The sequence below is a fragment of the Peromyscus maniculatus genome, chromosome 19, assembly GCF_049852395.1.
Source record: "Peromyscus maniculatus bairdii isolate BWxNUB_F1_BW_parent chromosome 19, HU_Pman_BW_mat_3.1, whole genome shotgun sequence".
NCBI classification, from domain to species: domain Eukaryota; kingdom Metazoa; phylum Chordata; class Mammalia; order Rodentia; family Cricetidae; genus Peromyscus; species Peromyscus maniculatus.
Genome location: NC_134870.1, coordinates 74,570,951 through 74,592,657, shown reverse-complemented (window position 1 = coordinate 74,592,657; position 21,707 = coordinate 74,570,951). Strand labels below are relative to the sequence as shown.

General features: G+C 50.0%; 1 protein-coding gene across 16 annotated transcripts in view; it reads right to left on the bottom strand.

Moving 5' to 3' along the window:
• Positions 1-4,353: 4,353 nt before the first annotated feature.
• The window catches only part of Znf516 (zinc finger protein 516), a 97,329-nt gene continuing 79,975 nt past the window's right edge, over positions 4,354-21,707 (bottom strand). For 11 of the 16 annotated variants that reach the window (XM_015992708.3, XM_015992711.3, XM_076555638.1 and 8 more), the window contains 2 exons: positions 18,336-18,440; positions 4,354-8,388 (listed from right to left, as the gene is read on the bottom strand). In XM_015992708.3, the coding sequence (XP_015848194.1) occupies positions 8,201-8,388; positions 18,336-18,440 (293 nt within the window). In that variant the 3' untranslated portion in view covers positions 4,354-8,200. Of the gene's footprint in view, positions 8,389-16,929; positions 16,998-18,335; positions 18,441-21,707 lie in introns of all 16 variants that reach the window. The other 5 variants (XM_076555645.1, XM_076555643.1, XM_076555646.1 and 2 more) reach the window with 2 other exon arrangements.

The following is a 21,707-nucleotide window of genomic DNA, read 5'->3' as shown; positions in this document are numbered from 1 at the left end:
AAGGGACAATGGCCTAATTTGAGTGTCACATAAAAATAAAATACGAAAATACGCATTTTCTGCTGTACAAATGCAGGTTTATAAAAGGTGAGGGATGGGCAATATAAAAATCTACTTGGTGACAACTGAATGAGACTTGAAAAAATATATAAACTCAACTAAATGTCTCACATTTTGTGTATCATACTAAAGTTTGAAAAATGCCACTCATAACATCCTCCACCACAGGATCAAGTCACTGGAATGAGTGTTTACACTTGAGGGCTGGGAATGAGACTAAGGTGACAGAGTGCTTGCCTGGCATGCGTGAGCCCTAGGTCAGCACAAGCCAGACATGGTGGCAAAAGTCTGTAATTCCAGCACTGGGGCCATGTAGGCAGAAATAAAGGAAATTCAGGGTCATCCTTGACTACCTAGGGAGTTTGAGGCCAGCCTAAGCTACATATGGAGTTTGGAGCCAGCCTGAGCTAAGAACTGTTTCACCAGAAGAAAAAGGGCATTCCAATTGAAAGGTCACAACAGCTAGGGTCATTTGAAATATCTGGGCCAAGCAGTAGAGGGAAGGAGAGAGGCCAGAACCTGAATGATCAGGAGTATCTGAGTGTATATAATTTCCCACCAAAAATGGTAGAACAGAGTAGTCGTTACATTTACTAACTACATGGTCCCTGACAACCTCAACAAGAGACAGGGAAAATGGTGGTGGGAGCAATCCCAGACACCCCCGGGAGCTGAATTTGAAGTGTGGAGAATTGGAATGTGTGTGTTGTGGAAAAAGGCACCATCAGCACCAACTTGGTGACAAGGGGGGGTGGACTTGAATGCATCAACGTGAGCAAGGGAAGACCCAACCAGAAGAGAGGAAGAAGCTAATGGACGCTGGGTTCTGCAGGCAATATGACAGCCCTGAAACTCATACCCTATCTTCAGAATCTGAGTTCACCTCCGCTTTCTGTTGCTGAGAGACAACAAAGCCAGCCTCTGAGGGAAAGGCTTAGAGAACCAAAGCACCAAGTCTCCCTAATGGACTGGCAGCATCCCACACTTCCCACTTCACTGGGTACCTTCCAGATCCATGAGATGTTCTTGCCCCATGGGTGTGGCATCCCATGGCACACAGGCTAGGGACATGCAAACCACAAAATATCTGAGCCTACACCCAAGTCTTGATTTCTGAAAGTACTAGCTGGTTCTTACGGTCCTCTACTTCAGCTTTCCACACCGTAAGATGGTGTCAGTGATGCTGATCATGGAGGGTACTGAGATGACAGTCACATTCCCAGGAGAGAGTAGCCTGGAAATGGCAGCATATCCATCTCCGATTGTCATCCCTCTTTCAGGACAAGTCAGAAGATCCAGGTGAAGATGACCACTACCGGTACCTGTGCCTCCCACCCAGGATCTTCCTTCCACAGGTTTCCCCTAGCCTGGTCCTCTCTTGACCCTTTACCTAGCTTTAGACAGCTTCCGAGTCATGTTTCTCAAATCTATTGCCTATGTCCTTGACTTTGACCAGAGACTCAGAAACACGGACCACCTTTGCGCTGAGCCAACCCTCTTCTCTCAGGATTCCGGCAGCTGGTGGACACCTTTTCTTCCTGAAGCTTCATTCCGGCCATCACCCAAGAGTAACTGATAAGGATTCTTGTTACCTTCCCTCTGGCAGATCTGACAATTAAGATATGTTCTTGATGCACTGCCCCGCCCCAAATCGACTTCCTTGAGCGCCTCTCAGCAGCGTTAGTGTTGTTTTCTGTCTTAATCGTCCATCTTATCAATAGAGCTCTGAATTTCACGACTGCTCCCAGGATGTGAAGTGACCTGGTCCTAGGAATAGGTGGGCATGTAACTTTGGATCCCTGACCTCCAAGTGACCTCTATCCCTTCCACGCACATCCTTATACACAGAACAGCCCCCTAGACTGGACCTCACCACCTCTAGGTATTGTCGTTCTTGCTCCACTGTGAGCCCAGGGTACAGGCTTTTTCCTGTGTCAGCATCTAACACAATTGGCTCATGGCAGCCAATGTGTTTGGCCAACTTCTAACACCCATTTCTACAGACACCCCACAATTTTAGTGGAGCCAGAACTCTTGATGGGGTGAGACACAATGCTGTCCTGGCTCTCTGCGCAAGATTATACAGCATTCCTCGAATACAAACCAGAAGCAGCTCAGGGAACTGGCTCCTCCAGAGGCAAGCCATTGACTGTCCCATGGCTACCCTCCGGGTGACTCGATACTGCGCCTGGGCTGTGCTCAGCTGAGAAGACATCCTAACCTCAAGGCTAAGCTCCAAACCTTTCAAGCATCCATTTGGGTCAGCTTTGTGGACACAGACCTCTCCTCTGGCTCCCCAAGTCCCACCCTTTCCCTGGAAGAGTTCAGAAAAGGTGGAGGGTGGCATCTGAGTCTTTGAGATCTCTGCATTGCCCTACTGCCAAGTGATCAGATGCCCCTGCCCTTTAGAAGTTGTCACCAGTTCACTCTGGTGTTCCACTTTTGCCAAGCCAAGGACTTAATGTGGGATCCCACACACCTTCCACGGGAGGAAGGAGCCACTGCTGTTGTCTGAGGGTTTGCACACTTCCAGGACAGACACACTGAAATGCGTCCCCCACTGTGGTGACCTGAAGTGGTGGGGCCTCTGGGAGCCCAGTCTCCAGAGCAAGAACCCTCTTGGGCTACAAAGCGATCAGTGCCCTTATGAAAGAGGTGGCAAGAGTTTCTCCCTTCTAGCCAGGGATGATGCCACAAAGTGCAGCAGTGAGGCAGAGCTGGCTCCAGCTAGATGCCAAGTCTCTGGTGCCTTGCTCCTGGATTGCCCACCACCTGGACCTGAGCTCGGTGAATCCGCTGCTTAAAAATGAACCAAACTAAGGTATTTTGTTATAGGGTCCCAGAAAGAAGACCTGCTCATTATGTCTTCCTCTTCCAACAGGGGAAATCTAATGGACTGTGTGATCACATGCTTCTACATCCCTAGAGGACGCCCTGAAAGTCATCCTACGCCTGCTATCAGTTCAGAGTATGCACTGAACATACTGGCCACAAGTCACAAGCAAAAGCCACGATATTTCAATCTGCTAGTCCCTCTTGTAGTATTTACCTTAAAAGAAAAAAAAAAAAGACTGAACACAAATTAACAACTTAGGTTGACCATCAGCTTCATCACTTCAGTGTTATCAATTGTGTGTGGGTGTGTGACATGAGCATGTTCAGCTCTCGTTTTCAGATCAGGGACATGGTGGTCATTGGCTGGTCTTCTCCCATAACCCCAAACAGCCAACGAAGTGCTCCAGGCAGCATGCACGTCCGTACTGTTACACAGAGGCGGTGACAGAGAATGCCGGGCTACGTTCCTGAAAAACGGTTTCCACGAAGAACAAGGGGAAATGTGTATCGGGATGTGAACACTGGAGCACCATCAAATCTGTGAGCTAGTCACTCCTGGGGAAACACGGGGGCCTGGGCTGAGCTTGGCTCTCCCATCTCAGGGGCTGTTGCGGTTCAGTTCAGTTCAGCCTCAGCTGCCCTTTGACAACTTGGTATTCCCATCTTCTCTCTCCTCATCTCATCCTTTTAGGAACCAGCCATCCAGTGGCAGGGAGGTCCAGAACAGCCACACCTCTCACCTGAATCAGAGCTGGCTGTATTCGCTCTGCTCAACCCTGAGGCCTTAGGAAACCCCTCAAAAATGGCACAGCAGGAGTGGGGGAGCGTGAGGCTGCCCATGGCTCTGTGGTTAGAGGGACTGAGAGCAGCGACGGCCACTTTCATGCCGTCAAAAGCCACGCCCAAGTACTTACTCACCCCTTTTTAGGGGCACACAGACATACAGGTACATCTTTTACTCTTAAGACATACTTTTTAGTTAGGCAGCTGATGGCCAGATCCCATGTTTATTACCTAATGGGAGGATCAAAGGACCTAGGCCACCAGATGCCCAAAGTCTGGTACAGAGACCAGCCATGGCTACAGCACCCAGATCCCCTCCCCACACTCTACTATGACTCCCACGGCACCAAGGGATGATCTAATTTTGCTGCAAATATTAAAACATAGTGTTCATGCAGTAGAAGAGGTATGTAGCAAAAAGAAAAAAGAAAAAAAGGCTTTTCACTAAAAAACAAAGCGGAAAAAGGCATATCCTGGAATTCACAAAGATTGGGGGGGGGGGGGGAGGCTGTCCATTTGGCATCTTTTTAGGTGAATCATCCCGTGGATTGTTGTAAAACTGTACAAATAAAGAATAGTAACATTTGGGCTTACGTTCAGCCAATAAAAAGAAATAACCATAGGTCAAGACAGGCTGTCAAGTGATGGGAGCCACCTTCTAAAGGAGGGGGCAAATATCTCACAACTCCAAGATGTTTTTATTTATTTCAAATTCCAATAGCGTGAATATGTTTTATCTAAATATCTTTTATCACACAGCTGTAACATTGAATTTTTTTCTCAGAAATAGTTAAATACATCAGTCTAGTTACAGATTCTAATATAAAGAGTACAAAATATAGCATTATAAACTGTATTTTTAAAAAGAAATACAAACTCTATGGTCTTCTGCATCTTCCCACCTCAAAGAACAATTAGTGAAATTGGTGAAGAAGGAACCTCTGCTTGGTGGTCACTTCATGCAGGCATGTCCCGGAGACTCTGGGGTTTGCAGCATCACCAGTGGTGGGGGAGGCCTTGTCTGCAGGGCCTTTTTCTTTTTGTTGTTTTTTTTTTCCCCCCTCACCAAATAAAAGCTACTATTAGAAGTTGCTGGATTTGTAAGCATTAAAAACCAATCACGTTCTGCAGGTGGTGGTGGCGGGGAGGGGTCTTGTCTTACAGAGGCTGGTCAAAAGTTTCTCCCAAGGGCAGGGGTGCGTCTTCCTAGAGAACTGTACCCACTGTGCGACCTGGAAGACACCCTCATCTGCCCAGAGTAGCCATCCTCCTGGCTCCAAGGAGGCGAAAAGATCACAGCTACCAGCCCTGGAGAGGCCAAGGTAGAACCGGTACCTGCTGTGCTCCACAGGGCCTGAAAGGCCTGTGACTCCCGCCCCAGCGCCTCCCAGCGGCCAAGAGGCCTCCCTGCAGCCTACAGAACACTGGCACTCTCGTTTGTATGAAGTGACCTTGTGCTGCATGAGCACCTAAGTTTCAGAAACCAGTGTCTTTCTGGACTTAAAAAAATAAATAAGTAAATATTGGGGAGAACTTCTTAAAATATCTACTACTTTTCAGAACCAAAAAAAGGCGAAGTCCACTTGACCTGGACACTGTACTGTGCAGGGGAGGCTGAACTGTCTCCACCTAAGATGGAGGAGACTTCCAAGAGGCAGAAGTGTGGACAGGTGCACTGGGCAACTCCCCGGGGAGACAGTTAGAACCCACGATGTGTTTATTATTTGTGAATTTAAACCTTCATTCTCTGAATTAAGGAAGAGTTTGAGAAATGTGTTATTTGCCTTTGAAATGAGGAAGATGTGTAAGAGAGGAGGTAAGAGAAAGGCAAGAGAGAGGTGGAGTGAGCGAGGCAGGCAGGGAGGGAGGGAGGCAGGAACCAGGAAGAGCGCGGGGCAGAAGGCAGGGGAGACACACAGAGCGGCTGCAGTGTAGACAACCAAACCCTTTATTGTCTAAGTCACATTAGACGCAACACTGTAAAAGTCCCGTTAGGAAACAAGGAGACAGCAGATTCATAGAGGTAGTAGGAAGTCTGTAACAGTCAGAAATGTGGAAATTATCGCAGAGGGAGCAAATCAAAACAGACTGGCTAAATAAATAAGAAAACACAAATCATATTAAATACTAGGGTTGAGCTGACATAAATGAATTAACAAACCGGTCCAATACTGATGGTCAGTGGAACAAAGAGGCCGTACACCCAGGCCAGCACATAGCTGGTCCCAGAGGGAGTGTGAGCTGGGGGGGGGGGGGAAGGTGTGGGGGGGTGTTGCTCATGGCCTTGTGGCTGCATGAAAACTGTATCTCTGTGCTTTGAGGAGCAGGTCATCCTGGGGTTGGCTGTTCTCCTGGCTGCTCTTCAGACAGACCCTCAGCTGCAGGGACCCCATGCACCCCTCTTTCCCTAGACCAGCCGGGAAGGAGGCCCCACTGGAAGACAGACTCTTCCAGCTTCAATGCCAAGTGCAGTTCCGGACACAGTAAAAACGCAGACGACACCTTTGTGTCCCTTTGTGTACAGAATTTTTTAATAACTAAAACACAGATGTAGATGGGGCCCGAATCACAGGCCCCTGCACATTCCTAACTGTCACCTTTACTTTCCGCCAAGAAACCAAAAAGCCAGAGAATGCAGAAATGGTGGGGTGAACTATGAAAATGATCAAACACGAACCAACAGAACAGTACTCTGCTGCCTCAGGTGGAGAGAGGAATGTGTCTCTGCGACCTGCTCAAGGTAATGTCTCAGAACGATCAATATTCCCAAGCACTTGGACATGGCAAGCCGTTCTCATACATACCTGGTGTAGGCATATCAGGAAAAAATAAGTAAAAAAAATAATTATACATACACATAGATATGTATGTATGTATCTGCTAGCCAGTTAACATTGCATTGTCTGCAAGTGTCATAGCCACCTGAACGGTCAAGTAATTAAAACAGCAACAAGTAGAATCCAGAATCAAACATTAGCTAACAATAACAATAACAATAATAATAATAATATAATAATAATCCAACATCATTAGAACAGAGAAACCACACGCCAGGGTTCATGTATACATGTGTGTTTAAACAAGTCTTTGTATCAGAAGCCCATTTCCTACAAAAACTGCACTGATCCATTACTGTGTTAAGTAAACTGTCGCTCTCACCAGTATATTAAAGGTTAGGATAATTTCTGTACATGTAAAATTATTGCTTTTTTTTTTGAAAAATATATTTAGCATGCTCGTCTTAATCCATTTCCTGCCTTTACAAAATTTCACAATAAAAAAAAACTAGTAAAGCTTTTGCAAAAAATTTCACAGAACGTTTTCATTCAAGGCAGCAGTAACTTCTGATAATGCATAAAATCCTATGTGCAAACATCTGGAACTTGCAGAAGTATCGCCATCCCACACAGTGTCACAGCAAAGGGGAAAGGAAACGCTGCTACCTGCGGAATGCAGTTCCGAGCGCCCACGCTGCTGCGTGCGTGGGCTCAGAGCCTCTGCCAGGGCCTTCACCCCACCGCAGAAACGTGAACTTGCGTGACTAAGGAAGAGGTATATAAAGCCGTCCTCACCCTCAGGCCTGGTGCCCTCCCACCAACCTAGGCACAAAGCCACTAGGCCAACGGTGGGCACCAGGCCCAAGAGGGAGAGACATCTATTTGCTGGGGTGGTGCAGGGGAGAGGCTGGGGTGGGGAGGAGGGGAGCAGAAGGTTCCAGAGCAGTAGCACCCTAATGATCTAGGGCCCCCAAGCCGCTCAAGGATCCTTCTGCCATCACTAAAACAGGCCCAAATTGGGAGGATTCAGTGGCTTAATCTGTTAAGACGTGTAGTCTCCTTTTGTGAGCAGTTTGCAGAATGTAGCCCTGTTACAAAAAGGTCCTGAGAATAAACAAAGACGCCTGCTCTTCTTAGTGTTCAACTAACTCTCTCTCCAAAGCGGATTTCTATGTGTTCCCATCTCTGCCGTGTTTCCTGTGCCGGACGCAGCCCGAACGGTGAAAACACAGAGAGCATGAGGGGGACATGGGTGGCTCAGAGCGGGTCACGGCCAGACCTCTGAACTGGGAGCATCCGCCATCGCCCTGCCTTACCGAGCCCGAGCACCACCAAGCCTTGCGGCTCCTGAATACACCCTCCATCTTACCTGCTACTAAATACCCACTGAGGCAGGGAGAGGCGGGGGTGCGGGCCCTGGGCGGCCTCCACTCCCCGCGTCCTGACAGCGTCACCGCTAAGCACTGGACACCTCCCACAGTGCTTAGATCTCCACTCCATCCAAAACACACCAGTATCTTTTTTCCAGTGTCTCGCGCTTGTCTTGAGTAATACAGATGCCTTGAGCTCCCACTGTGCCTGCCAATACCCCTGCTTATCATGAGGAAGCACAGGCCATGGTGGGTGAGCACATACATGTGTGTGAAAGAGATACACGGGATTCTAGGCATAGCATCTTCGCCGTCCCTAAGCGTTACCAAGGGAGGCGGCTCCCTTGGTCTGCTCTAGCGCAGCGGCCCCCGGGTCTAAGGTATCTGGTCAGGAGACCCTGGCTCTTCTTCCCCAAGGTGGCCGTGGTCACCGCTGGGAGCCTTCCAATCGCCCGTGAGGCCGCTGTCGACGCCATCACGGGCTGAGCGCTGGAGGCGCGTCTCTAGGTCCCCTTTCGGAGAGGCCCCGTCGGCACAGTCCCTGGGGTGGTACGGTCTCTCCCCTGCAAAAGAAAGAGAAGAAGAGGCAAGCTCAGTTGTCTTCCAGTCCACAAGAGCATTCACGGTATCAATTTTCTTAGCAAGACCCAGAAACACAGGTGCCCTTCACAGCAAAGTGGCAGAGGTGACAGAGGCCTCCGGTTGTACGGGCAGCCCACTTTATTCCAGCAGGGACACTTTGCTGTCACCTCGCTCGCTGCCTTCTGTGGAGGCAGCTCTAGGAAATCAGTGGTGGAGTGGTGGACCTGGCTCCGAGCAGGGGCTAAAAATCAGCAAGGCAGGAGGAACAGGGTTTGAAAAGCACACATCTATGGTACGGAGACGATTCCCAGGTGAACGGCAGTGCTTACGGGTGAACGTGGAGCCACACAAGCAGAAAAGGAAAGGCCCTGGTTTCCGCATCTGAGGACAGTGCTCCCCGCAGTGGAGAAGCACAAGAGCTGTGCTGTGGGTCCGATGAGCAGAGACAGCTGGGAGCACAGACATCACCCTGTACAGCACCCCCCGGAAGCGGGAGCCCTGGTGTTCGAACAACGTCATGCTCCAGCGGAGGACAAGACAGCGTGCCAAGAGAAACCTTTCTGTGGTGGTCTGAAGAGGTACGACCCACACAGACTCATGGGTTTGGATGCCTGGCCACAGGGAGTGGCACTGTTGGAGGAAGTGTGTCGCTGTGGGGGTGGGCTGTGAGGACATCTATGCTCAAGCTATGCCCAGTGTGGCCCACACTGCTTCTGCTGCCTGTGGACCAAGATGTAGAACTCTCAGCTCCTTCTCTAGCACCACGTCCGTCTGCACACGGCCATGAAGATAATGGACTAAACCTCTGAAACTGTGAGCCAGCCCCAATGAATTGTTTCCCTTTGTAAGAGTTGCTGTAGTCACGGTGTCTCTTCACAGCAATAGAAACCCTAACGAAGACACCAACCAACCACTTGAAATCAACATGCACCCACAAACCACACAGCTCATGGGAAACTCTAGTCTCTAGCCAAGTTTATGGGAACCCTAGAAACACATAGGAAATGAGCTCATTGCCATCATGAATTTAATGTTTCAAATCTTTGGCTAAGATTTTCAGAAAAATACTAAAAGCTGGTCTCGCACACGGTGCCTACTGGTCAACACACAGTAGAAACCAGAAAGATATTCATAGAATGTCTGCGAGACAAGGCAAGTGCAGAGCTGTAGCCAGTGGCTGGTCTGAAGCCCTGGAAGTAGCATGGATCAGAGATGTGACAACCCCCTCTTAGGGAGATGGTAAACTTCCCACGGTGGACCAGGGGAGGTGGCCAACATGGCTGCACGGCAGCCATCTCTGTGGACATCAAGCTGCAGCAGGGCTCACTGGGAACTCGTTCTGGGCAAGTTTACCAAGGAACAGGGGGCTCTGACTCCCCCAAGAAAAGGAGCTGTGACTCTGGGCGTTTGGCCCTGGATGTCACTCATCAATACCTGTCTATAGCAGCACACTGCCAGGGGGTCCAGGACAGGGGAAGCTGTGCAGGGCGGAGGTGTCGTCGTGAACAAGGCGGTGGGGTTCTGCACATCTGGAGTCTGCATGGACTGCTGCCCTACAGCCCTGGTACACACCGACCTGTGGCTCCTATCTCTGGACAGACCCCATAAACTGCCCCTGGGGCAGGGCAGAGATAACAGGAACAGCCCTCCCCCAATAAAGGGCGGAACACTGCACAGCTCAGAAAGCTTTCCAAGCACTTGTGCCAGCTTTGCAAAGCCTGAAAAGCTAGAATAAGGCACTTGCTATGATGAATCCACAAATCGTTACAGGACTGGCATTTCCCCTTTATACTGGAAGAGATGAGTTCACATGCCTCACTTCTGAAGAGTCATTTTAGATCACTGATTCATCAGGACCATCAACGATGGGACCATTAATACAGTATCCCTTGCAGGGATCTAAAGAAATAATGAGTTAAACAGGGAAAAGAGATCTACAGTAGTAATCTGAATATGCACAAATTGCTTCCTCCTCCAGGGAGGCAGCAGCCAGGACACAGGAGCTGGCTTTGGGGACACTGGATTTTGTTTCTCGCAGCTGTGAACTGTGAGATGAGGTTGAGCCGAAATGAATACTAGCTATCACTGTTTCAGTGTTCTAGGGCTAGGCACTGACTCTGAAACCAGGTGAGATCAATTTTCCCCTTCTTTATAAGACAAGGGGCCAAACTGTACAGTCATGGGGGTTTGTCTTCAACAGGCACACAAGCCAAAATGCCACAAGGGGCACACAAGAGAAGCCACAGAGCAAGGCTCGTTGGTGTTAAGCCACAACTGTGCACCGGACCTCAGGGACCCTGGCCTTTGCCCAGCCAGCAGTCAGTCAGCAGTGACCAGGTGAAGTGATTTTGGTTAAGTCTTCAGTTACACTTACATGTGGTGGAGTATTATACTTGGAGAAAACAGACGATGTCCGGAAGACGCTTGTTTGATTTTATGAATAAAAGCTTCAGCTTGCATTAACTATCAGATCTGTGATGCCAAAAATCTACAAGTGCACTGGACCAAAGATGCAGATTCACAGACACCCCAACACACCATCTCTACCACTCAACTGCACAGGGTGCAGATTCACAGACACCCCAACACACCGTCTCTACCGCTCAACTGCACAGAATGAAAATGATGCAGGGCGGGTTGCCTTTTTTTTTTTTTTCTAACATTTCTTGTTAGTTTGATTAATGGAATTATTTCTCCAGCTTAACTATTTTAAACTAACATTTAGAATAATAAAGAATAAACTATTAATCATAGTCTTTAAATTCTGACAATAAATCCAAACAAATCAAAACACTCTATTTCACATTACAGCAAAGCTCTATAAACTGGGGGGTGGGACGGGGGGTTGGGTTGGTTTCAAAAGTTCTTCTAACTTCTTTTTAAAATATTGTACTACATTTGTCGTCCCAGTGTGTGCACCCGTGGGCATGCACACTCCTGTGCATGTGTGGAGGTCAGAGGACAATGTGCAGCAGACAGCTCCTTCCACGCTTCACATGGCTCGGGTCCTCGTGAGGACTCGGGTCCCCAGGCTAGGCAGCAAGGCATTTTCCCACGAAGTCATCTCACCAGCTACTAGTTTAATTTCTAATTGTTAAACAATAAAATAATGATAAAAAAAATGTTTCTCTGAAATATTAAGACAGTTTTTACCATGGATTAGTAACACCCATACTTCAGCATGTAATTTTCAAAAAGTGGTTTCTTTTTCCTAATGACAAATGCTGAGGATTACCAGAACCTAAATACGGACATGATAATGCCATCCTTAAATAAAAACTCTCCTTGGAAACTTGGTTTGGCATCCTGCCCACGCTTGTGATGGAGAATGTTCAACCAGGATGGAACAGAGTCCTGTGAGGGCCTGCCCTCCCACCAGGAGGAAGAAATGGCTTCTCAACTCAAGGCCAAGATCCTTCATGGCTTCCTAAGTTTGTGTTTTTATTTTGGTTTTTACAATAATTGGGAGATAACAAGCAGTTCAGACAACATGTCATGTGGCCAGAGCTACCGTCTGCAAAATCACGCCATAACCTAACCTGGAACTTCCAAGCCTCTTACTTCCTGAGAGAGACATGTGGACCTCACAAAGGAGAGGTTGGTGACCCGTTTTCTGAAGGTCCTGGGCTCTTGTGACCTGTGATCTGGGACATGTGCATCACAGGACATGTACAGGAAAAGATTACCCTCAGACGCAGCGGCAAATCAGCTCTCTTGCTCCTCTGAGTTCGTGTATGGAAAAGGCCTGAGAGACGACAGTGTTAAGCCAATCACTTCAGAGATTTGCTAGGTCCCACGCTGGCTCAGTCACGTCACCAGAAAGTGCAGCATATTTTGATTTTCTAAATTTGATTCGGGAAATTGAAATGTTGCTATGCAAAATGAGTGTGCATTAGTTCCTTTTTCAATGGCTATGTCACAATCCCAGAGGGACTTAGTGAGGGAAGGGACTTTCAGCTCAAGTCTCTCTTCTCAGGGAAGTCTGGGAGGTAGGAGTTTCAGGCACCTGTTACATCACACCCTCCATCAGGAAGAGAGGGAAAAGGAGGGAAGAGCTGGCCACGAGAAGTGCCTGCACTCAGCCTGCTTTACCCTTTTTTATTCAGTTCAGGATCCCAGTCCACAGAACAGCGCTAACCACGGTGCTGTCTTCCCACCACAGCCAGCCTCATCTAGAAACTCCTCCCCCCCGCACCGACAAACCCAAAGGTTGGTCTCCCGGGTGATTCCGGATCCTGGAAGTTGGCAGTATCAGCCCTGACAGTTGTTCTGTGCCTGTCAATGCAAAAACCTGAATGCACCACTGGCAGTAGAACTACAGGGAAACCCCATGTTGGCAAGACTACTCAAACCAGTGCTTCCCTTGCCCCCCTTTATAAAGACGAGGCTCTCAAGCACAGCAAAATCCTAACACACACAAGCCCATCAGCACACCTTGCAAAGGCTGGGTGAGTGAAGACCAGAAGGCCCAGAGCTGTTCCCTAGCATAAGCTACTACGGACCGTCCCCGCCCTGTGGGAATGGGCCTGTCCACACCAGGGACACAGGCACCGTGCTCCAGGTCTCTGCACACACTCACACTGCGTCAGTTTTCTTAAGACAGCTGCTCACTAGAGTCTCAGGCAACAGTGGCTCCCAAAACAGGGCGTGTGCCCCATGCCGGGTGTGGGGCAACTCCTGGGGACCAGTGGGTCAGCACTACACAGGATAGGAAATGCACCTCCCATGGAGGTTAGCGCCTTCTCCAAGCTGTATCCTAACAACTACATCATTCACGTCTCAGAGTCGAGTTAGCTGACCCTGAGTAAACTGAACGCTGATACCTATTAAACATAAGGATTGCTGACAAGATCTTTTTTTCTCCAAGTTGCCTGCTTACTAGGCACTGTACCAGTACTGATAAAAAGGCTTCTTAAACAACCTAAATATACTCTGGAAATGGGTTTACCCTGCTCCCCTACCCAGGCCTAGGGATAGGACACAACCCAGTCCAACTCACATCCCCGTCTTTCCTCGTCTACTACCTACACCCTTCCTGACTCCTCTCAAACGTCTCAGGCCCCGCTCTCCTCCATGCCCATGCTGACCAGGCTACACAATCTCTCACTGGGGTCATCGCCCTGGTTGTCCACAAGTCCAACCTCCGAGCTGAGTTCTGGATGCCACCCCTCTGCTTCGAGCTCTGTTTTCTTCTGGATGGCAATCTCATGTGGCAACCAGATGCTCCCAACTCTCCAGACACATACCCACAGTCCTGCCTCCCATGTCACTACGCCCTCTCCAGCCAGCTGATTTCCACACTCTTCCTCGTGCTCTTCCTCCTGGAGTCTGTGCCCGTGCTGAGCTCAAGTCCTCTGCCCCAGTGGGAGTTCCCAGACAGCACCATTCCCGTTCCCTCATCCAAACCACCCACCAGCCTTAACCAGATCCCATCTTCCCCAACCCACGCAGGGCCTGGCCCAGGGGAGCTGCCAATACATTCTGTCAATAAGTGAAAGGATTATAAAACTTGATTTTCAAATACTGCCTCAACTGGCTAATTTAGCATCTTTTACGTACATATATAAAACTGCATCAGCTTCTGACTATCACCTGGGATGATTTTAGCATGAATAAACAGTGTTGTATGATCTAAAAATGTCCAGAGCCCAGAGCCTCTAAAGCCAAAAGGAAAATAACCCAATGTGAATATTAACTAGCTAATGGTAGGAAAGCGACTTGACAAGATACATTCCTGGCATTAACAATGATGGAAACTAGTTCTAAGTTAACGTCTCCTAAATTCACCATTGTAGTCATGACCAAACTACGAGAATCGGGAAGAAGGAAGAACACAGTTTATGCCCCAACCTATTATAGATGTTGTTTTCCGACAACACACTTCTTTTAGATTCTTACAGTTCCAAAATATATTAACAAAAAATGGAATTTCCATAAAGATCCAGAACATTCTATGATGAATCAACAAAAGATACTTTTCAAGGTAAGGGAGGGCAAAGGGGCCGATGGAGTGCATGACCTTAAATATGGAATTAAGCCAACCAGCTATTGTAAAGAAAGCCTGAGCTACAACTGCCCTTCCAGACAAACGAGAGCTGACCCGCTGAGGCCTCACGGTAAAGCCAATGCACGCCTCAGGGCTGGATCCACACTAACAAGATGTCAGTACGGATGGTCGTGAGCGTGACCGAGGAGGGTGGCAGTGGGTCCAACAGGTCAGTACGGATGGTCGTGAGCGTGACAGAGGACGGTGGCAGTGGGTCTAACAGGTCAGTACGGATGGTCGTGGGCGTGACAGAGGACGGTGGCAGTGGGTCTAACAGGTCAGTATGGATGGTCGTGAGCGTGACAGAGGACGGTGGCAGTGGGTCCAACAGGTCAGTATGGTTGGTCGTGAGCGTGACAGAGGACGGTGGCAGTGGGTCTAACAGGTCAGTACGGATGGTCGTGAGCGTGACAGAGGACGGTGGCAGTGGGTCCAACAGGTCAGTACGGATGGTCGTGAGCGTGACCGAGGACGGTGGCAGTGGGTCCAACAGGGCAGCACTAAGTTTAGCAACAGAGGAGGCACATGGGCGCCTTTCTCTGTCAGAGCCACAGACGAGCAATAATTACCATCAACACCTAGTGTGGTGGTATTGTGTTCCCCAAAATATTGTGTACTCTAATAAATTTATCTGGGGTCAGAGAACAGGCAGCCACTAGATACAAAGGCTAGAAAATGGTGGCACTCACACCTTTAATCCTAGCATTCCAGAGATAGAAATCCCTCTGGATCTCTGTGAGTTCAAGGCCACATTGGAAATAGCCAAGCATGGTGACACACGCCTTTAATTCCAGAAAGCCAGCCTTTAATCCCAGGGAGTGGTGGTAGAAGGCAGAAAGATATATAAGGCGTGAGGGCCAGAAACTAGAAGCATTTGGCTGGTTAAGCATGTGGCTGGTTAAGCTTCAGCAGCAGTTCAGCTGAGACCCATTCTGGATGAGGACACAGAAGCTTCCAGTCTGAGGAAACAAGACCAGCTGAAGAACTGGCGAGGTGAGATAGCTGTGGCTTGTTCTGTCTCTCTGATCTACCAGCATTGACCCCAATAACTGGCCTCAGGTTTGATTTTATTAATAAGAACTTTTAAGATTCCTGCTACAACCTAGTGTAAGCAAAAGTAACCCAAGAATAAGCCAGCCCGAAGTCTTAATGACGTCCACCTTCTACTTCCTGTTTCCGTGTGAGGAAGCATGGGAACAAGCTGGGCAGGAATGACTCACAGTGTGCAGGCTCACCAGTGCCGGGAGACTCGGGGCTATAGGCAGATCTACCTCATGCATCCCTTGCCATCGGACACACTGAGCCAAAGGGGGTCTTTGGTGGTCGTGGAGATGGCCTGTGAGCAGGAGAGCCTGGGACTCATTCTAGCTGTGATGCCCAAATGTTAAGCCTCTGGGCACAGCACGTCCTTCCTATCACTGCATCCCAGGCATTCCACACAAGGGCTCTTCGGTAGCAAGCAGCCTTTGGTTCTGTTACAGCGAACAGCACTAAGCCGATTCAGGAACAGGCCCTGTGCCGGGAAACCTTTCTATTCGGTATTCAGGAGAGGTTATATTTATTTTTTTAAAAATTGTCTCACCACCACAAAGGAACTGCTGTATACTTTTAAACCACAGGTTTTACTGAAATGAGCTAAAACAATCTGCACAAGTTCCCTGAGATCTCACTACTGTGGGACCACAGTGGAGGCCTTAATCCTGTCATCACAGGGCATGGGACACGTTAGGGCCAGGCACACAGACCTGAATCCAACCAGCCAGACAGGGCTTGGGCAAAGAGGAGAATCTCTGCAGCTATGAGTTTCCTAGAACAGTGGATAACCCCAGGGATATGAAGAGACGAAGACGGGGGAGGGAGGGGGGCACGGGGAGCAGAAGGTGGCTGATGCCACACGCTGTCAGCCCAGGATAACACAAGAGCAACCCTGAGCACCTACACCCCTCAGACCCATACTGTGAACCAAGCATGGCACAGAGCTTTGCCACATCCCCCGCACAGCAAATGGCATGTGTGAGACAGTCACACTCCCACAGGAGAGGTGTGAGGGGGCAGGCACACAGGCGTGCCAATGCACAAGAGCCTTGTTTCCCCCGGAGTTTCTACAGCTGGGAAACAGCAGACCAACATCTGTTGATCTGAGAGGCGTCTCTTACAGAGGGATTCGAAAGCAGTGCTCTTCGAGGAGACAAGATGTGACTTATCTGCCGGCCGACTCAGACCCAGACTAAGAACTTCTGATGTTTTCTTCACCACTGGCCACTGCCAGCTCCCTCCTCCTCAGCACCGGCTATCACGGGCAGGTCTGCAGCAGCCTGCCGCTATGTGGCCTCCTGCTCTGTTCACCCCCAGACAGGCGTGGCTGGGTGGGCTCCAATGACATGGAATTACTCCACAGCGCACATTACGCACAGGTGCCCTATGTCCCAAGTCTTTGCAGGCACACTGACACCCAGACATGCATCACAGGACATACTTGTTTGGGGGCATCCGTGGAGGCTGTGTGCACTTCAGAACCTCGTGGACCATCACACTCAAACACCACTGTGGGGAAAAGGGTCTGTCAGCAGAGGGCTGGTGAGATGCGTGAGTGCAAATCAAAGTGGCCGCTAAGGATGAAGCACTCTGACAGAGAGACGCCAGCACCCGGCCTGCAGCTCCCCGTAATGCTTACAGTGAGGAACCTCAGTAACGGATGCCTGGGGCCGCTACCCTTCCTAAGTCAGACTCCACACTGTGGAAAGCCATCACGAGCAGCATGAATTACCAGTGTGTGGGTAAAGGGACCTGTTTTCTGCTCTGCTGACCACTCGGCCTGTATCACTGAGCATCAGGCTGGCTTCTGGGTATGTGCGTGCCACACTGCCAGATAGTGTACCCATCTCCCTAAGGCTCTGCTCTGTTGTGACACACAGGTAGCCCAAGCAGGTCTCAGGCCAGATTTGTACAAGGGGCTGGAAGTGCTTCGGGTCACCACGGATCAGCCAAGGGGGTCTTGTACATATCTACAGACCAGCTCTACCCATCAGGGTGGAAGTCATCGGGTTTGGGGCTGGAAGACTAATGCCCTGGCTGCCACTGATGATGGTGACACTGTGACTCATTAGCATCTCATTTCTGAAGGTCTACTCTAGTTAAAGGGAACATATGCAAATGGATCTTTCTCAAACTAAGCTACATGGCACACAGATGCTAAATAAGTAAATAAGTAAAGCCACGCCACATACAGAACAGGCGAGTAAGGTCAACCGAGGGGTGGATGGCACAGTGACAGCTCTGGAAACCTGAAACCCAAACACGCCCACCGTGACAGTGAGTGACTAGCAGAAAAGGGTCTGTGCTGGGAAGTCAACCTCAACCGAGTCACCTGGAAGAAAGCATCTCATTGAGGAAATGCCTGGGGCAGACAGACCTGTGGGCATGTCTGTCAGGGAGGGTCTTTATCACTGATACAGGAGGACCCAGTCTACTGTGGACAGCACCATCCATGGACAGTTGGCCTGGGGTTGTATAACAGCTAATGTATCTTGATCGATCACTGATACAGGAGGACCCAGTCTACTGTGGGCAGCACCATCCATGAACAGTTGGCCTGGGGTTGTCTAAGAAAACCAGCTAAGCATGAGTCTGTGAGTTAGTGAGACAGAAAGCATGCCAGCAAGGAGCAGCCCTTCACGATTCCTGCCTTGAGCTCCCGCCCAGACTTCCCTCAATGATAGATCATGACCTGGAAGTATACTCCAAATAAACCCTTTCTCCCCAAGCTGACTCTGGTCATGGCATTTGTCGTGACACCAGAATGTAACTAGAACCGCCCTTGCCCCATACACAAACATGCATGCACTCGGCACTGGCCAGTCACACGGCACAGGGCTGTGATACCTGTGTGTGCCCGGAGGTGGGCCCTGAGGTGGCTGGGCTGGTGGAAACTCTTGCCGCACTCCACACAGACAAAGTCTCCCTGGCGGGCCTGTGTCCGTGGTGTCCCTGTCAGTGACGTGCCATAGCATGGAGATGAAGAGAAAAGAGGGAAGGGGGGGGAGAGAGGAAGACATCGTTAGTCTGTCTGACATGCCGATGTGAGGAGCCCTGGTGACGACTGCCAGCCATGGCTGGGCTGACAGGCACACGCAAGGCTGCGAGGACGCATCAACGACGGTGAATTAAGCAAATGTTCCAGGGACAGGACAGGAACAAGGCGGCACTGCCAGACTGTGCGGCGGGCACGTGGTCCCAAGCAGCTGGATACAGCACCCAGATGTCACCGGGCTCTACCGAGCACTAAAATCAACAAATGAGAGCGACCCCGGTGTGACAGAGACAAAGCCTGGAAGCAACCGGAAGTGACTAGGGACAGAGCCCACCCTGCTCACCGCTGCAATCCACGGGGACAGATGCAGAGCGGTGGCCATCAGCAGCCACCCCAGCGATGGCCTCCCACCTGTCTGCCCCTGGAGCTCTTGACAACAAGCAGGCGGTGGCCTCCAGTGTAGCCTGTACCATCGGCAAGGCAGGACAGAGCAATAGACAGCGATACACCCCGAGCCTAAGTTCTGGGCTCCCCTCAGAGCCGGGAGCACCGTGCAGCCCTGCCAGGGAAAGGGACTTCCTCCACCCTTGGGTCCTCCTCGCTTTTCCGGTAACACCTGCTGCGAAGGGCCTGTCTCCACCGTGTCCTCCCCCACAGTAACTCAACTGTCTCGTTTACCTGGACACGGACATCCCTAACATCTGAGAGGTGACGCGCAAGGCAAACAGCAAGGACAGCCAGGGGATACACACCTCCAGGACCGTCCCCCAAGTCCCCATGCTCAACTGGTAGCAACTGGATAAAACTGTGTCACAGTCCATATTGGGCAAATGAAGAAAATGAGTCTGCACGGTGAGACCCTGCAGACTAAGGCACTTCATTTCCTGTAGACTTACTCGGGACACACAAAGAATACTAAGATTTAACGAGAAGCCACCAACTAATGCTCACGGCTTAACACTCATGGTGGAAGGTGAGGATGACCCTGTGGGAAAGATCACGGGTCTTGAGTGACCAGGATGGTCACACGGCCTCTTTCTAACACTTGATTTGGAGAATTGGTGTGAGCCTACAAGTACAGGGAAGAAAGGTAAAACCCTCAGAGATCACCAAGCCAGACAACGGGGAAGCAACCCACAGGATGACTATGCTGTCTGTGGGAGGGGGTGGTGATGGTCCACACCCCACAACAGACAGAACCAGGCCCTTCTGAGCATGGAGGATCCTGGTGCCAGCAGAGCTCAGCCACCCAATTAGATGCCCTGGGTTCCGCAAGCTCCGTGTTCCACTTCCACTTGAGCCAAGCGGCTGACGGGAAGCCTGAGGAGAACGATGCTCCTTTCTAGGAGTGCTCCATCTGAAAAGCGATCCATCCCCTTCAGTTTCTACGGAGCTGAATGCCTAGCAAAGTTCCACTCACAGCTCTTCTGGAACCTTCCTTGGTATGCTTCTATAGCGTCAAAACACTTCATCCAACCACACCGGAGACACCAAGCGATGGCAACGGTTCCGACAGCGGCCCTGCCGCAGCCCCCACCTCTAAGTCACTATCGATCTTTCTCCGACTACTGCTGTCTACCTCCTGTCCAACCATTCCACTCATTCACTGAACTGACACCCGCAGGCCCCCACACATCTACCACAGCACTTCCACTTTACTTTGTAAGAAAGGATATTTGCCGATTACAGCCAATGATACCACAGCCGGGCTGCTGTAAAATTCCAAGTTACTCAAAACGATCTTCTATCTGAACGGAAGACTACCTTGGGAGCAAACCGCTCCAGCATGCTTCCAGAGAGAGAGTCTCAGGCTGCAGAGACAGGCTCCCCACAGTGAGAAAACAGCTCTGCCCATGCATAGAGAGATATGCGTGGGGCAGCATGGCAGTGTTTCTCATCACTACCTTGTGCTGTGTGATCTGTAGGGAGAAAGACAAGGCTAGAAGCTACTAGAGACAATGAGACATGAATGTTTTCTAAGTTCCAATAAGGAAGCCCACGCATACTATTTTATCTAGAATTATCTCCTTTCCCTGTCTGAAATCCATATCATCATGCAATACAGGCAGGGGAGACTGGAGACACAGTGACTTTCCGTGACTCCCGTTATTAACAAACCATGTAGGTTACACCCTGCGTTTCTGGGCTCTGGAGTCGCTCTGTAGAACAGTGAATACAGTGGGATTTAATCTGAGTCCTGGCCCCTACGGCAACAACAGTTCTTCTTCTATGTTCTGCTGGAGAAGTCGGGCTCCACAACCCATTCCTACAAAAGCATCACGCAGACCAGCCCAAATCAACAGCTGCTGCCCAGACACCCAGGGCAGCGGCAGCATGGGTTGGGGGGGGCGGGGGTAGGACTTTCAAAGCAGGCCATTTTCTCACTGTGGAGAGCCTGTCTCCACAGCCTGAGGTTCTGGGGAAGCACACTGGAGGTTTGCTCCCATGGTAGTCTTCCATTCAAATAGAAGACAGTTTTGAGTAACTCGGGATTTTACAGTAGCCTGAATGTGGTATCACTGGAGGCCTAGCTCACCAAGGTATACAATGGCAGGTAAAGAGCCAGACATATCACAGAGGCTACCAGCAGTAACTAGTTTAAAGAATGAGTCTGGGTCAGTTGCTAGAACATAGTATAAACATCCAGGTCCACTGCAAAAGGTTGGGAGTCAGGGCAAAGAGATGGCAAGAACCAGGCATCCGTAACAGGTGGTTGTCCCATTGCGGACTCCAAGAAAACCCTCACTGCAAGAATGGAGGGCAGCTTCCCATCCACAGCCAGCCATCCTGGCACCTCCCACCACTGGGCGATCTACAAATAGCACAGGACTGTGGGCCAAGAACCACTCACGCGCCCAAAACTGAGACAGAGGAAGGGGAACCTCACCAGCCACAGACACTGCCCCCAAATCAAGTAAAAACCATCAACCTCCCTCACCAGAAACCCACAACCGTAGGGCACTAGACTGCCAACCGAGGTTCCCACAGGTGCTACTCAAGGGGAGGGTTAGGACCACCAGGAATGAACTGAGAGTGGGGTGGATCTGGTTTTGGATGACGAGTCTCAGTTAAGTACCAAGGCTGGCCTCGAATCTGCAATCTTCCTGTCTTCTTCTTGTTGTTGTTAACAGGCTCTACATGTCCCTGGTGCTATGCATGCTAAAATGAAAGTGACCTTTGAGTTACATTCAAGAACAGGGTCGTCGTTCGGGGCCACCGTACCC